This window comes from Nothobranchius furzeri, chromosome 12 (genome assembly GCF_043380555.1).
Source record: "Nothobranchius furzeri strain GRZ-AD chromosome 12, NfurGRZ-RIMD1, whole genome shotgun sequence".
Classification (NCBI taxonomy): Eukaryota; Metazoa; Chordata; class Actinopteri; order Cyprinodontiformes; family Nothobranchiidae; genus Nothobranchius; species Nothobranchius furzeri.
This window is the reverse complement of record NC_091752.1, coordinates 30375068-30389814: the sequence shown is the minus strand read 5'-3', so window position 1 is coordinate 30389814 and position 14747 is coordinate 30375068. Positions and strand designations below refer to the sequence as shown.

The 14747-nt window shown below is 41.2% G+C and overlaps 1 protein-coding gene across 5 annotated transcripts in view; it reads left to right on the top strand.

Moving 5' to 3' along the window:
* ccser2a (coiled-coil serine-rich protein 2a) overlaps positions 1–13496 on the top strand; it is an 85088-nt gene extending 71592 nt beyond the window's left edge. For 4 of the 5 annotated variants that reach the window (XM_015944771.3, XM_070542526.1, XM_054750299.2 and 1 more), the window contains exons 10-11: positions 6796–6883; positions 12524–12837. In XM_015944771.3, the coding sequence (XP_015800257.3) occupies positions 6796–6883; positions 12524–12615 (180 nt within the window). In that variant the 3' untranslated portion in view covers positions 12616–12837. Of the gene's footprint in view, positions 1–6795; positions 6884–12523 lie in introns of all 5 variants that reach the window. The other variant, XM_070542527.1, reaches the window with a different exon arrangement.
* The last annotated feature ends 1251 nt before the right edge of the window (positions 13497–14747 follow it).

The window sequence follows — 14747 nt, the reverse complement described above, 5'->3', positions numbered from 1 at the left end:
CAGGTTGATGGATTGTCAAAAGACTAATGTAAGAAGACTTATTTTAACAGTCAGTATTGACACTAAGACATAGTGGTGATCAGCTGAGTGCCTCATCAGTCAACCACATCTAAAAGACCTCAGAGGGTTAATAGCTGTTGCATTTCCTCTTTCATATGGAGTACAGTTTACTGTGTGCATGACACGCTGTCTTAAACATTCAAAACTCCCAGATATCATTAAGCCTGGGCTGCGATCGTAATGCTGATGGTGAGAGGGGAGGAAGTAGAGGGACAGAGTAAGAGAAACGAGTGTAAAAGGGATGAGTTCCTGCTCCGTTTGCAGTGCCATGCTACAGTAGGATGCCGAGTTGTAGACAGTTATTGATTCCAAAGTGGAAATGCCACAGGCATGGTGCTTAGCTGACAGTCTCTTATTAGAGCTTTCTGCTACAAGTGTGTCACAAACACAAGGCAGTCAGTATCAGATTTCAACAAGAAGGAAAAACAAATGAACAGAATCAGTAAATAGTATTTGGTATTTGTAGTGGGTGTATTATTCTGTCCATTACACAAAGACTACAAGAAAAAAAACAAGCACTATTATGATGTACAATACATAGTAATCTTGCTGGTCATGAAAGCATAGGGTAAAAAGGTCGCTATAGGAACCTTTAAAGCAGAGCAGTACTTGACGGGAGTCATTTCTGTGGTGGGCATCCAACTTAGAGACCTGTAGTACCTGATGCATAATAACACGTCGAAACGTTAAACGCATTCTGCGTTTTACGTTTTGAAGCTTGTGGTTGCACTCAGCATGCTGATGAGAAGAAAGAAGGAAATGAGAAGACAGATTCGTACAAATGGAAATAAGGCGTTTCTTTCCCCCTGAGGATTTCTGGCTGGTTGTATTTACTTCACATTTTCCCAGAATATTATAATATGCCTATTATAAAACACCTTTTTGCAGCGTTATTGACTTTTATGCGTAAGAGATAACCCAAGAATAATTTTCGTGTCACGGCCAATAGCTATTACACTTTTGGTACTTTATAGTTGATATATTTGCCTTATCAGTTACTGAAAGGTTAAAGGTTATATTGGACATTAAACCTTTGCATCTCACAGTTCTTATAGTGCTTTGAACTAAGACTAACTTAAGACTATAAAATAATAAGTATTACTCACGACCCTTGGATATGCCTCTGGAGGCCATTTGCTTTCTGTGTGCATCTGATTGTTCTTGTAAGGTCTTTAAATGATCAGCCACAATTTAATGACTATCCGTCTAATGTCGTGGTCTATTTGACACCATGTCCTCCATAATGGGTTAGGCCATGGACAACGAGCTTGAGATGTCTGGTTAGAGGAAATTAGCAGCAGACTCTTTGGGTTCCTACAAGGATCCTTCATCAGAGGGTGTTGGGTGCAGTCGTTGCAGTTTTGACATGTTATATTGTAGCTAACTGGTACATTTTTCTCCTTGTACCAGTGATTAATTCCTATCGATGTTCCTTTTTCAGAACCAAAAGGTTGTGGTACATTTTCCTTAGGGCCTCTGTGTCCCTCCTTATCTTTTCTAACTTTTTGTAGCAAGAATTTGGCAGCTCATTCTAACCAAATGCTTCAGTTACTGCTGTTTCCTGTTTGTAATCTGTTTACAGTGCAATTTAAAGTCTAGCAGAATGCCGAGGACAAAAGGAAAGGCTAACAATATTGAGTGAGTTGTGCGATTATGTTGGGAATATGCACAGCATTGGTCACACTCACTGCATCTTTCTGCACACCGTGTGTCACGTTAGACACCACTTACATGTCACTTGTATAAAAATAATTTGGTTGAATGGCTCCCTGGGGAAACCGCACCAATATAAATTATTTCTCTGCCTTCTCTTTTCTTTTGTGGCTAATAAAACCTGAGCGGGATCTTTTTCATTTTATTTTTTGCAATTTCAGATTTGCCACAATAGGAAACGACACAGCTTTGTGTTTGGCTGTGTGTGATCTCGCTCTGTGTGCGAGAGCGGGATGTGCCGTGCACGTCTCTTGTGCTCGAATGTGGAGCACTCTCAGTCAGTGTCATTGAACAATGAGTTCAGCCGACTGAGGACTGGAGAGCCGACCCTGCGTACAACCCAAATAAACAAACATGCAGATGAGCAGCCGCAGCGAAACAATGGCAACACAATAAGCAGCGTTACATCAGTGGCAGACGGATAGGATAATTACAGCTACCCTCCTTCATCCTCCTCTTCATCTCCTCTCTTCCTCTTGCTGCTCTCACATCTTTCAAATATAGTATCTCTGTTTCCTGTTTATGTTACTCTTCTTGAATGTTTAACTTTTATTGTAATTAAATCAATTTGCTCTCGCTGGTCGTGGGTGGAGCGCGATCAGCAGTAAGTTTCTTTTTTTTTTTCCCCGTGTCCTGTCTGGCTGTGAAGCAAACAGAATTAATGTCTGAGTGCTGGCGACAAGTCTTACAGATTTACTCCCAGGTGGAGCATCAGAGCTTCTGTTTTAATGTCATGCCTGATACTTAAAATGTAGCCATAGAAACATTACTTGGTATATATGTTGTATGTTTGGATGTGGGTTGGTGTGTGGATGTGTCTGCTCTGTCTTCTCTATCCCTAGTGAGTTGTGGTGGATGGCTGCTTATACTGAGCCAGGATCCTCCGGAGGTTTATTCCTGTTAAAAGGGAGTTTTCCTCTCCACTGCTGCTAAATGCTTGCTTAGTATGAGGATTGCTGTAAAGTCAGTGACTTGATGCAATTTGCTGGGTTCCTTTTATAGGAAACTTTTTTTCTAATTGGCTTAATGAATTAACCTGTACTGGAATGTTTACTATGTGAAGTGCCTTGAGACGACTCTTGTCATGATTTGGCGCTAAATAAATAAACTTAAATTGAATTGAAAAATCTTAAAGCCACCCTGACCCGGGAGCTGCGAACACTCAGGCAGACCAAGGCAACACACTTCACACCAAATGGGGCAGGGGGAGGATAGGCGAAGATGTGTCATAGCACAAAAATTCCCAGGACAGGGGAGGAGTCCAAGACCCCACCTGACATATACAGCCATAGCCAGACACAGTCATACACTCCCTCCCTCATGCGCACACATACACATACAACCTAAGACTTACAAAATGAACGCTAGACACCCACTGACGCTCCCCATACACACCCTATTCACTCTGGTTCCGGTATTGCTGCACAAGGGGTACAACCATCACCTGTTCCCACAGTTTGCCCCTTTCTGCTGGGGTGATGATGAGCAGGCACCCCCGCCTAACGCTAAGCAAAGCATCCCACCACCCCAGATCCCAACAAGATGGCCAGCTCCCCCACCTAGCCTCCAGCCCCGGGAAGCCAAACGACAACAGAGGTGTACTAAGACCCCTAGTCTCCCTCTGCCTGCTCCAATACAGTGTTTGTGCGAGTTGATGAGGTGTATTCCATGGCTGTGGTGAGCGGGCAGTGCAGGTATCGTCTGGCCTACGCCAGCTGATGCAACCACACAACCTCACTTCCCCCCACAGTCCTCTGTGTCTAAGTGCAGTTTAAAATTGGAAGTGGGCACCGGCACTCGGGATGAGGCTGAAAGATCCCCTTGCCAAATGCCGTTGAGTGTTCTCACTCCCAAGGCCCTAAGTGTGTGTTTGCATCGAATGTCATTGGTGGAAGTGTTTAATGTGCAAATAAAATTGGGGGGCAGGCTGCCACAGGAATACGGAAATGGGATCCATACCCGGCCCGCACCTCTGACTTGCCCACCCCCCAAGGTCCTATGTGCATGATTGTGTGATGATGTGAGGGAGCAGGAGGAGAAAAATGTATGGGGATGGGGAGGAATGGCTGGTTGGCCTAAGCCCTCCAGGGAGCCAGATTCCCCACTAGCCCCAATAGGCACCTCTGTTCCCAAAATGCCCCCCAGGGCACGGAGACCCCAGCCCATCTCTCCAGGGCCCAAAGCAGCAGCATCGCAGAGCCCCACGGAGTCTGAGGGCACCAACCCAGCCCCACCCCAGCAGAATATCTACTCCCATCTCTGCATTTGCACAACTTCCAGAATATGTAAGTCATGAGACATCCAGGAGGGGCTGGATCCAACCTTACGTGGATGTCTCCTGTCTTACATATTGGTAAGTATTTCCATCTTGCAAGATCATCTTCCACTTTCTTCAAAAGTGGGATGTAGTTTAGTTTGGTTAGATCTGCTAACTTGGGAGAGACATTAATTCCCAGGTATGCGATATTCCCTGACTCCAATTGTGTATTAAGCAAATTGACAAAAGAGAAATTAATTGGTAGACTTGTGGATTTTAACCAGTTTATTGAGTAATCTGAAACTATTGAAAAAGAGTTTATCAGTTCTATTGCTTGAGAGAGAGAGAGGATTGAGTGTTCTGGAGAAAAAGTAACACATCATCTGCGTAAAGACTGATTTTATGTTCTATGTTTTTACACTTTATGCCTTTGATATCTGTTGTTTGCCTAATTGCTGGTGCTAGTGGTTCGATAAAGGTAGCAAACAGTGAGGGGGAGAGTGAGCATTCCTGCCTGGTCCCCCTCTGAAGACAGAAGCTAGCTGATACTTGGTCGTTTGTCCTGTCATGTGCAGTTGGTGAATTGTATAATGTTTGTAGCCAGTTTATGAAGAAGTTCCCAAAACCAAATGTATGGAAAGTTGCAAATAAGAACTTCCAGTTAACTCTATCAAAAGCCTTTTCTGCATCTATACTGCAATACTATATACAATATACTAGTTTCTATGTTTCTACTGTTCTACCCTTAATGAAATCATTTTGTCAGGGTGTATTATGAAAGGGGTTACCTTCTCTAATCTTTTTGCTAGGGCTTTACAAATTATTTTGAAATCAACATTAACACGAGAAATTGGGCGATAGCTGGTAGGAAATACAGCGCCTTTGCCTGCTTTTAACAAAAGATTAATATTGGCTGAATTCATGTTTGGCTGTAATCTGCCACTCTCTTCGATTTCAATTTTCCCAGATCAGCAGGAAGTTTCAGGTTGAAGCCGTGTCCCTCTCAGACACATGCCTTATCTCTCTCTACACACATTTTCTGTGTCAAACCCTCACAAACACACACATTCTTGAACAGGTGAGTATTTAATTGCCAAAGTCACTGAAGTGATTCACTGAGACCAGACCTGGGTATTAGCTACAGCCTGCCACATAAAGCTTTGTGAGGTGGATTAGAGAATCTGAGCCAGGGGAGGGAGACTGCTCTAGGGCAGCATTATGTCAATAAAATACTGGTATTTGATAAAAAGGTTGTAAGATCACACAGAACAACTTTCACTTGGCTTTTAAAATCTTGTTTGACTCTTACAGGTTTAAACTCTGTTTTACCTCTTAGATGAGAGTGAGGGGCCTTTAATCCAAGGAGTGTTTAGAGATTTGAAACATTTGTTAACATTGATTTATCAGTTTGGTGTGTGCTGACTCTTCAGCACATTGACACATAGGTTAAAGCTGTCATTCTCTCTTTTATATAAAAGGGGTATAAATTTGCTGTGGTCTAGTGTGAATGAATGCCATGTGAGTGGTTCTCTGTGGAGACAAGCTCTCACACTCCTGTTTCAAGAAGTAGAAGATAGCCAAAGGAAGGGGTGGGTGCAAGAAACGGAGGGATTTGGAGTCTTATTCATTATCATTCCTGAAATTCAGATATCTCCCCTCTGATTGGCTAACAATAACACAACTCTTTCATTACCTCAGTTTGCTCTGCAAAATTGATGTTTGATTTATCTCCACGAAGAACACAAGCCTGAAAGGGTTCTGCTTTGTATGGAGTTGCTAATGTTAAAGGTTAGCTTCTACTAGCTGAGATGTGCGCTGCTCTGTCTTGGCTGCAAAAATCAGCCATCCGTGGTCATGAGCCAAGATTGATGAGTCCATGAATGCTTATTTACAGTTATCTGTTTGGCTTTTTCTGATCTGAGTGTTTCACCATCTATTTTCTTTTGGCAGCTGAGGCAGGGAATAGGGGTCGAAGACCATTTTCACATTCTGCCATGCTAAATGATTGTAATTAAAACCAACAAATGAAAAATGGTTTCCCAGTGAACTTGCTCATTATAATCATGTTGGTTGTGAAAAAATGAAACCAATGATCATTTAACTTTTACACTTTTTTTACATTCCTTTGTTTAAAGGGAACATATCATTGCTTTATTTTTTGAGGTCTAATAGTTCTATGGCCAATACAAAACATGTTTATAAAGTTTTTTGCAGACTATCTCGCTCACATGAAACAATTTCAGAAGTTTTATTCTTGAAAGTTTCAGTACCTTCCAGCATGAGCTGTTGCAGGGTTTTGTCACTTTTAGAAAAAAAAAACTGGAGCTGACCCCCCCACTCATCCCTCACATAAGCTGCTTCAAGTAAAAAAGCTCCAAAATGTGGGAGGGGCTCAGAGTAGAGCCGCTGCTCCTCCAGCTGCATCATCTTACACATGAGGTGTGGTTCTATTCTAATTTCCCAGCTTGTGACATCACAAATCGGTTTGAAAATAACTTTGATAATACATAAATGATAATAGAAGCACTTTTTAAAAACCAAATCTGTGAAGTTTTTTTCTCCAAGTCCAGTAAGGCAGGATTTTTATGGCAACTTTGTTCCAAAAATGATGCATTTGATTATTCATTTATTGTTTTGATAACACTCATTATTAACTACGCATTCATGGCTAAGTACTATTTCTACGCGGGCATGATTTTCTGTGTGTGTTATGTGTGTGTTTGGGTATGTCATGCCTTTTGTTCTTTGTGTTGTTTCTTGCCTAGGGAGCACTTCCCACACCCTTTCTGTCCCCCTGGCAGTCACAGCACCAGGGTTTCCCGAGCCGTACCAACATGCCCCAGCGCAGACAGAGTGAGTCACTAACATCTTATGAACCTTTTGTTTTAAAAAAATCTTTTCATAACAAAGCATCCCCAAGGATCTGAAACGTTTACTGTGTTCACGCTTACCCACTATTTTAGAGATCAAGGGGTGTTTTTCTTCTTCTTTTACTATTGGTTTCTTTTTTAATCGCCACTTCAATAATAAATAAATCTAACAAATAATAAAGAGGAGTCAGAAAAATAAAGAAAAAAACAAATTAAAGACAGAAAATTAATTGTAAAAAGCCAATGTGTTCAAAAGCTGATGATTATCATTTAAAGTGAAATGATGTAAAACACTAAGTGAAAAAATTTTATTTTTAAAAAAGCATAAAAATATAAAACTAGAAAAAAAAAACAATGCAGAGATGTGCAGCAAAATAAATAGAAATGTAAAAATGTATTAAAAGGCTTTTGTTGGCTTTTATTTTTTAATGTCTGTTTATTTAGTATTTCATATTTTGACACATTTTTGTACCTTTGTATGGAAATATTCTGTTGTTTCAGATTTCTTTTTTCCATAAGCACTCATATTATGCCGAACACTTACCTGTTGTACCTAATCAAACACTGTTCTTTTTCAGAAACTCTTAAATTTAAATTAGAGATGCTCAGTATTGGCTTTTCCCCCCGATATCCGATGTACCGATATCGCCTAACCCCTACTTCACACTGGAAGCATCAGCAGAGTGGAGCGGCAGCGTAACGGTGTGCTCGTGACTTTCGCTGCAGTCCAAACACACCGGGAGGATCTCAGCCACTGAGCAGCTTCTCTGCCATGCACATCGCTTAACTTGCAAGATCACAAAATCCCTCGAGTTTATCTGCCATTAAACCAAAAATGAGGAAATCACATTGTTCCTTTCTACTGCCATGATTAAAGCCATGAAAATCACACCGCTGCACTTCTGGGAGCAAATAAGCTGTTTGGTCACTTGTATTTACGTAACCTACATATATATGAAATAACATTGCTGCAACAGTCTTTTATTTAGAAAATTACCAGGTGTTTTACACTGAAACTGTATGTGATTTCCTGACTAGCCCTATGTTATTGTCGTGTCCCAGCTTGCAGCAAAAATAGAAGCCAATCTTTAGCTGCGCAAATGCTGCTTCTGGGACGCGCCAGAAAATGTCCGTGTCACGACTGGTTTGAATCACCCCAATAGACTATAATGGTTTCTAATTTGAAGTAGCGACGTTCCGCTGCCGTTCCACGCCGCTGAAGCAGGGGAACTCTTAATTTTCAATATTGATATATGTGCCCCCCGAAACAGAAAAGTAAATTGTCTTTAGTGGCAAACATTACATTTCTTCTATCGTGCATGCTTAAACATTATCTGCGTACTTTGTCTCCAACAGCATCTGAATCACATTCTCCCTGAGAGTGTCTTAAAGCAGTGTACCCATGCTTAGCTAGGCTAATTGCTAAGCATGATGCTAAGATGTGTGTAATAGTTACTCTTTTTCTTTTTCTGTATATTGCAGCTATGGTGATAACACACATAAAGATCTTCAGATAAGAAAATCAAGCCTTGGGTGAAGAATCTTGTTTTTATTTTAGTCGTTTGCTAGCTGGCTAGCTACACATGTGATGTTAGGACCGTGTACCTTCACTACAAAAAAAGGACCTGTGATGTAGATTATATTTCCTGACTATATGGGTTTACTTACCCAAAACGTGCTGTTTTATATAAAAGTGACATCTGCAGAGTAAAACCTTGTGACTTCACTGAAAAGACAAGAGTGCAGAAACAGTGACAGCGTAGTCATAACAGCCTCATTTTGTTAAGTCTCTCATAAAAGCTTCTGTATGGATGATCTAGAGTAGAACAATGATGAGTGACTAGATTTTTTTAAAAAGTGCACATTTGTGAGAGTGTCGAGCACAGAAAGCAACAAAGAAGAGATCATAAACCAAAGTGGTGCGTTATATCAATGGGGATTAAAATAATAGCTTCTTATTGTGTGTTTTAAAAATGTAGATACATAAATACAGCCAAGCCTTCCATCCATGTTCGTATTGTTGCTACTCGATATTGTACTTTATTGTGATTAAAAAAGAAAAAAAAGGATCATAGAGAGTTTGGGGAAAGTACTCTCCAACCCACTAAAATAAATTCATAATGGTGGCTTTTTTAGAGAATGAACTGAGCTAATGTTGATCTTACTGAACTCCATAATGTGTCTGAGCACCCCAACAGCAAAGGGCCACTGATAAAAATAGTTAATAAGGTTTAAATTACAATGGTTTGTTTGATGGATTAATATTTGTGTGTCTCTTTTGCTTTAATATACCCAGATTAATAACCTTTAAACTTATTTACTTGATTTTGCCTTAAACTAACTTTACTCACCCTCCCTGTTTTTAACTCTTCCTGTCACCTCCACTTGTCTTTGTGAATATGCGTTTGTTTAAAATCTGCCCCGTTCTGTGTCCTCTACTTCTGCCTCCTCGATGCATAACACGTTTGGTAAGGAGTGGAGCAGCTAGTGCAGTACTTCACTGACAGAGCGTGGTATAGTAACCTTTTCCTTACCATGAGCGACGCGTGACACGTGGCATGACACAAGCATGCCTTTCTACTTGGATTTGCATGATGTGATTTTGGTTTTCAGTCTTGAATTTCTGTTTTTCTCTCTGGGATGTTGTGGCCTGTATTTTTTGTTTTTGTTTTTAGACAATAAGGTTTTGGAGAAGGAATTATTTGGTTTCTTTTTAAAAAGGAGAAATGTTTTGTTTTTGCTTTTGTCTGTTTTCCATCCATGCCTTTTTTAAGTTGCTCCACCTTAGTGAAAGTCTTCTGCATGCTTTTTAATGCTTTGCAACTTTCAGAGGGGATGACATTTAATATTGAACCTGTGTCAACGGATGTGGATGCATATTAACCTCTTTTCTCCTCCATCGAAAGCAGAGGAGAAAGTGTGTTACAAGTTTAACAAGTCACACACTCACAACCCATCCACAGTTTGTGTTTGGACAAAGCCATTCACCACAATTGACATATTGAATCCAATCTAGCTTTGAAATGGTACGCCATTTTATTGACAATCTCATCTACCGCATGTGCCGCAATCAAACATCATCCTGCAAACCCCCTCACAACCTCTCAATCCATATATTCATCTTCTTCTTGTGTGTTATTTTTCTAATCATCTGCCATTTCTCGTGGCGATAGAAGGGGGAGATGAGATTGATCACGGTGGTCCGTGACACCTTCCAGGTGCCACAAATTGGCATGTTGGTGAATTTCTGTGTGGACGATAGCTATCATTAGTAGCTGGGATATTCACTCCATGATGGTGCTGTAAAGAGCTCAGAATGATTGCTGCAAATTATTAGTATCTGAAGCAGACAGCTGTAGATGCAAATAATTACTGGCTGCAAGCTTTTAGTCACGTCATGTTGCTATCACAGCCTGGCTTCCCCCAACCAAGAGAGGTAGGAATATAATGTGCATCCATTGCAAACCTCATAAATAAAGGTGGCATATAACTGATATCATTACTAGACATTAAACAGAGACTCGGCAATTTTGCTTTCTTTTAGCACCCTCTAGTGTCCGTTTAGTGGAACCAAAAGCAAAACCCATCACTTCACTGTGTTTGTCATTTTAATATCTTAATCTAATAGCTGAAATGTCTCCTCAGCCTTCAGTAGTGTCTGCAGGAGCGGTTAATCACTAAATTAAACAAGTCAGCTGTGTTCATGATCTAAAATATGCAGGAAGCGTGCTGGAACCAGACTGCAGCTCAATTTTTTAAAGTCCTGCAGACCAGACTGGCATCTCTGAAGTTGCAAGTGGAATATTCTGGACACAGGGGGCAATAGGGGATGGGTGGCCTTTCATTAACCATGTAAAGGGTCATTTTAACATATAGTGGTTCAAAAATATCAAAATGTTGCAAAGTTTCCATACCATACCATTTATTTATAAAGCACATTTAAAAACACTGCATGTCAGCTGACCAAAGTGCTGTACAAGTACAAGGATAAATACATGATGAGTCAAACACAGCAAAAACAATAAAACACAACACAGTAAAACAAGAATACATCAACAATGGGAGAAAGCCATATCATAAATCTTTAAAACGGATGTAAAATGAGAGAGGGAGGGAGCCTGCCTGATTGAGAGTGGGAGTGCATTCCAGAGAGTGGGGGCAGCATACATAAAAGCCCCCTTACCCCACAATTTATATCTCAGTGGTGGTACACAGAACAGCAGACGGTCAGCTGACCTCAGAGCCCGGTTTGGAACATGGGGATTAATCAAATCAGAAAGATATCCTGGGGCAGAGCCGTTCAAAACCTAAAGACAAAGACCAGGAGCTTGATCTTGACATGTGAGTTCACAGGTAATCAGTGCAGATATTCCAGAACGGGAGTGATGTGAGAACGCCTGTTAGTGTGTCAAGAACCTGGCTGCAGCGTTTTGAACCACCAGGAGTTGATTTAGAGCCTTTAAAATAAAGCCAACTGACCTAAAAATGAGTTCAAACCCCATTTTTGTAAAGTTTTACTCTGAATAAAGGAAGATCTTAATATGAAAAAATATTTAATTACAGATTTCACTCACAGTTTCTGTCCCACAGATTGTTCGGTGATGTCATGTGTTAATTGTGAATTGTATTTCAAAAAGCAGAGGTCATTATGGAGTGCTTTTCCCTTTCATAATAAGACATGACAGAAATAGAACATGAAAAACTAATTAACATTCCAATTGAAATACGTCATAATGAGCCATATTGTTAGATTCAACTCAAATATCCATTCTTAAGAGAGTTGGAAATAAAACAAACACTAAAACACTCAACAGGCACATCGATGGATGCAATGCAGCGGGGGACCAGGAGATGGAGCTGTGGAGCTGGACTTCTGCTCACACACACACACACACACACACAACTGACCAGAAACAGACACAGCAACCTGACCGCGGCTATATATTCACATCCTCTGAGATCCTTTTTACTTCCCACTCAGAGAGTGTGTGTGTGCCAAACTGGAGTTCAGGCTCATTAGTGGCTGGAGATGGTTTTAGGTGGGTTGAATACTGAAAGTCCTGCCAAGGTACAGAGGTGCCTAAAGAGCAGGTCTCAGATATCCTGAGTTCAATTCCGACTCCAGATCCGTATCAAACCAAGCGGCTAATATTAGAAGCATCATGGGGTGTTTTATTGATCTTCTGAGTCATAAGCTACTTAAAGCATGAACTTGTTTTTCTGGCATGGTACCCACGCGAATAGGGGATGGTTGCTCATATCTGAAAATGTGATCAGATAAAAAGAAAAGCTCTTTTTTTGTTCCATGTTGATTTCCTTTTAAGAGCCAAGCAGTTTTGTTGAATGATGGCAGGAAGCTACTAGCTACCTGAATCTAAAGAAAAACAAGAAACGGTAGAGAATCACATATGAACTCCCAAACAAAATGCAGGTTGTGATTTGTTTAGTGTTTAGTGAAAGACTGCGCGATAGCTGGTATAACTTCCCCACCGTTTGTGTTGAGAATAGTTCAGCGACAGTCAAAGCTTCATTCTCACTGTGGAAATATTCACATCATCTCTGTAAACAATCCCTGTCCTCAGATATTTTTATACACTGATAAAATCTTGTTTTCTTCCTGCAGCCTCCAATACTACAGCCTTTCAACCCCCATCTCAGCGAGCACCCCCACCAGGAAAAACTAATAAAAACTCCCCCCACCGAGGGCCGCAGTGAGATCACAAGGACTAGATCAATGGAAGTAATTCATCTAGATGATGACTGTCCTCTTGAATCTACTAAAGAAGATGTGTCCACAGCGTCCGGCTCTGACAAGCGGAGGGATCTACCTCGGACCAATCAGCGCTGGTGTGGCCTTCGCGCTCCACGGGGGATAACTGGCAGAGATGTTCCAGTGTCAGCAGCTCAGTCTGCAGAACAGTGTGATTGGAAAGCTCCCGCTGCGATGCTGCAGAAGTCATTCGCTCCAAGATCTGCTGGGTCGACTTGCCCTGGCATGCTGCAGTCTCCTCGCCTTCACAAGTGCACAGCTCTTTCTGCATTGAAGCCGGGGAGTTCTGGTGGCTCTGCCTCTCTGCAGTCTGGGTTCACCTCAGAGCCACTTGATAAGCAGACCATGTGGCTGCCACCTCCATCTAGAGGCCTCCCCTGCTTTAACACTAGACCCCAGGTGCAAGATCCTAAACTGTTAGCCTCTCAGAGCATCAGAGACTCGAGATGGTTCCTGCAGCGACAGACCCAACTCCCTGAATGAGCCCACCCAGGTGACACTCCAAGACTGTGGGTCAGCCAAGGTCCTGATTCTTTAGTAACTCTTGTGTCCTTAAGCCAAAGATTCCCATAGAAACTTAACCCCCCCCCCCCTCAATAAATTAAGAAAACCTAAGAATCCATCGCTTCTGTTCTCTGTCACAACACTGAGCATCAGATGAAGAAACCTGAACATTCTGAGGGACTGTTTATCAGCAAAATCACTTTTGTGACTGCTGTGTTTAATTTGGCCACCACAGCTTCTGCACTAAATGCATTTTGTAATCGATCAACATGCAGTACACAACCAGAACATCTTCACAGTGGGATGTTAAATTGTTAAATGAGCAGGGTATCCGCGGGTCCTTAAAAAGTCTTAAAAAAGACTTAAATTAGCTTTTCCAAATTTAAGGTCTTAAAAGTCCTTAAAAATGACTAATAATCCTTAAATACAGCTTTCAAAGGTCTTAAATTACCAAAGACCCAATAAACAAGATTCTTTTATTTCTATAAAATTTTCCTGATTTGTAGTTAGTCTTCATTAATTATTTGTGTATGAAATTGGCATAAGCGGAACCGTACACATTGGTTGGTTGTGAAAGGGGGCTATTTTTAGATGAGCACATTAGCTGGTTAAGCTAGTGGGAGCTTGCACCATGGGGAAATGCAAGTTTATTGGTAACTGGATGGCTAATCCCACGTTCGCGACGTGGTTAGCACCGGCTCCAGGCAATAGCTGGAAATTATAGCTTAAATTTAAAAATGGCTTAAATTTGGTCAAAGTGGCCTTAAAAAAGGTCTTAAACGTCTTAAATTTGGCTCCCTTAAACCTGCAGATACCCTGAATGAGAGAAGTCCAGTTTTGGTTTTGAACATGTGCATGGATGCAGCATAAGGGAAAAAAAAACAAGTGTTAATATCTGCTACAAAGTCTGCTTTTTGTTTTCCTCTGCAATACCCCGCTGGCTAATGCCACATTTTAAATTCTAAGACTGCTTGTCCTCAGACAGCTGCGACCTCTGGCATACGAGCGCGTTTTTTTTAAACACAGAGGTGATGCGACTGTGAATTTGCTGTGCTTTAGAAGGCCCAGAGGAAAACGGGCGCACAAACAAGAGGCGGGATTTTAAAAAAGAAAGGGGGAAGAAAAGTGAAGGTGAAATGGCAGCAAGAGAGTGAAAAGCTAATTCGTCAAATGCTGTGAAGCTTGTCATTTCCTGAAAAGAAAATATGTTCCTGTGTAAATGTGAGTGTGTGTCTGTAGTTGCACACGTCCTTCTGGTTCGGTTCACAGTGTAGAGCTTAAGAGCAACTGAACCCAGAAACCCTGCACGTATGCACTAAGAGGGTCACAGAGATGCGCCTGTTATGGCACTACAGACAAAAAGACGTTTTCTGATGGCAAAGCTTTAATTAGGAAAAACCTGTACCATGCGGAGGTGCAAAATAACAGGTACACACCGGAATGCACCCACGACGTATTATTTTTATGTTCCATGTGCAATGATAGATGGAAACCACACTGAAAAAAAGTTTTTCTTTGGAACAACTTGAAAAAAATCTCTTCAACTGGTAACACACAACTATATTAGGTGTGT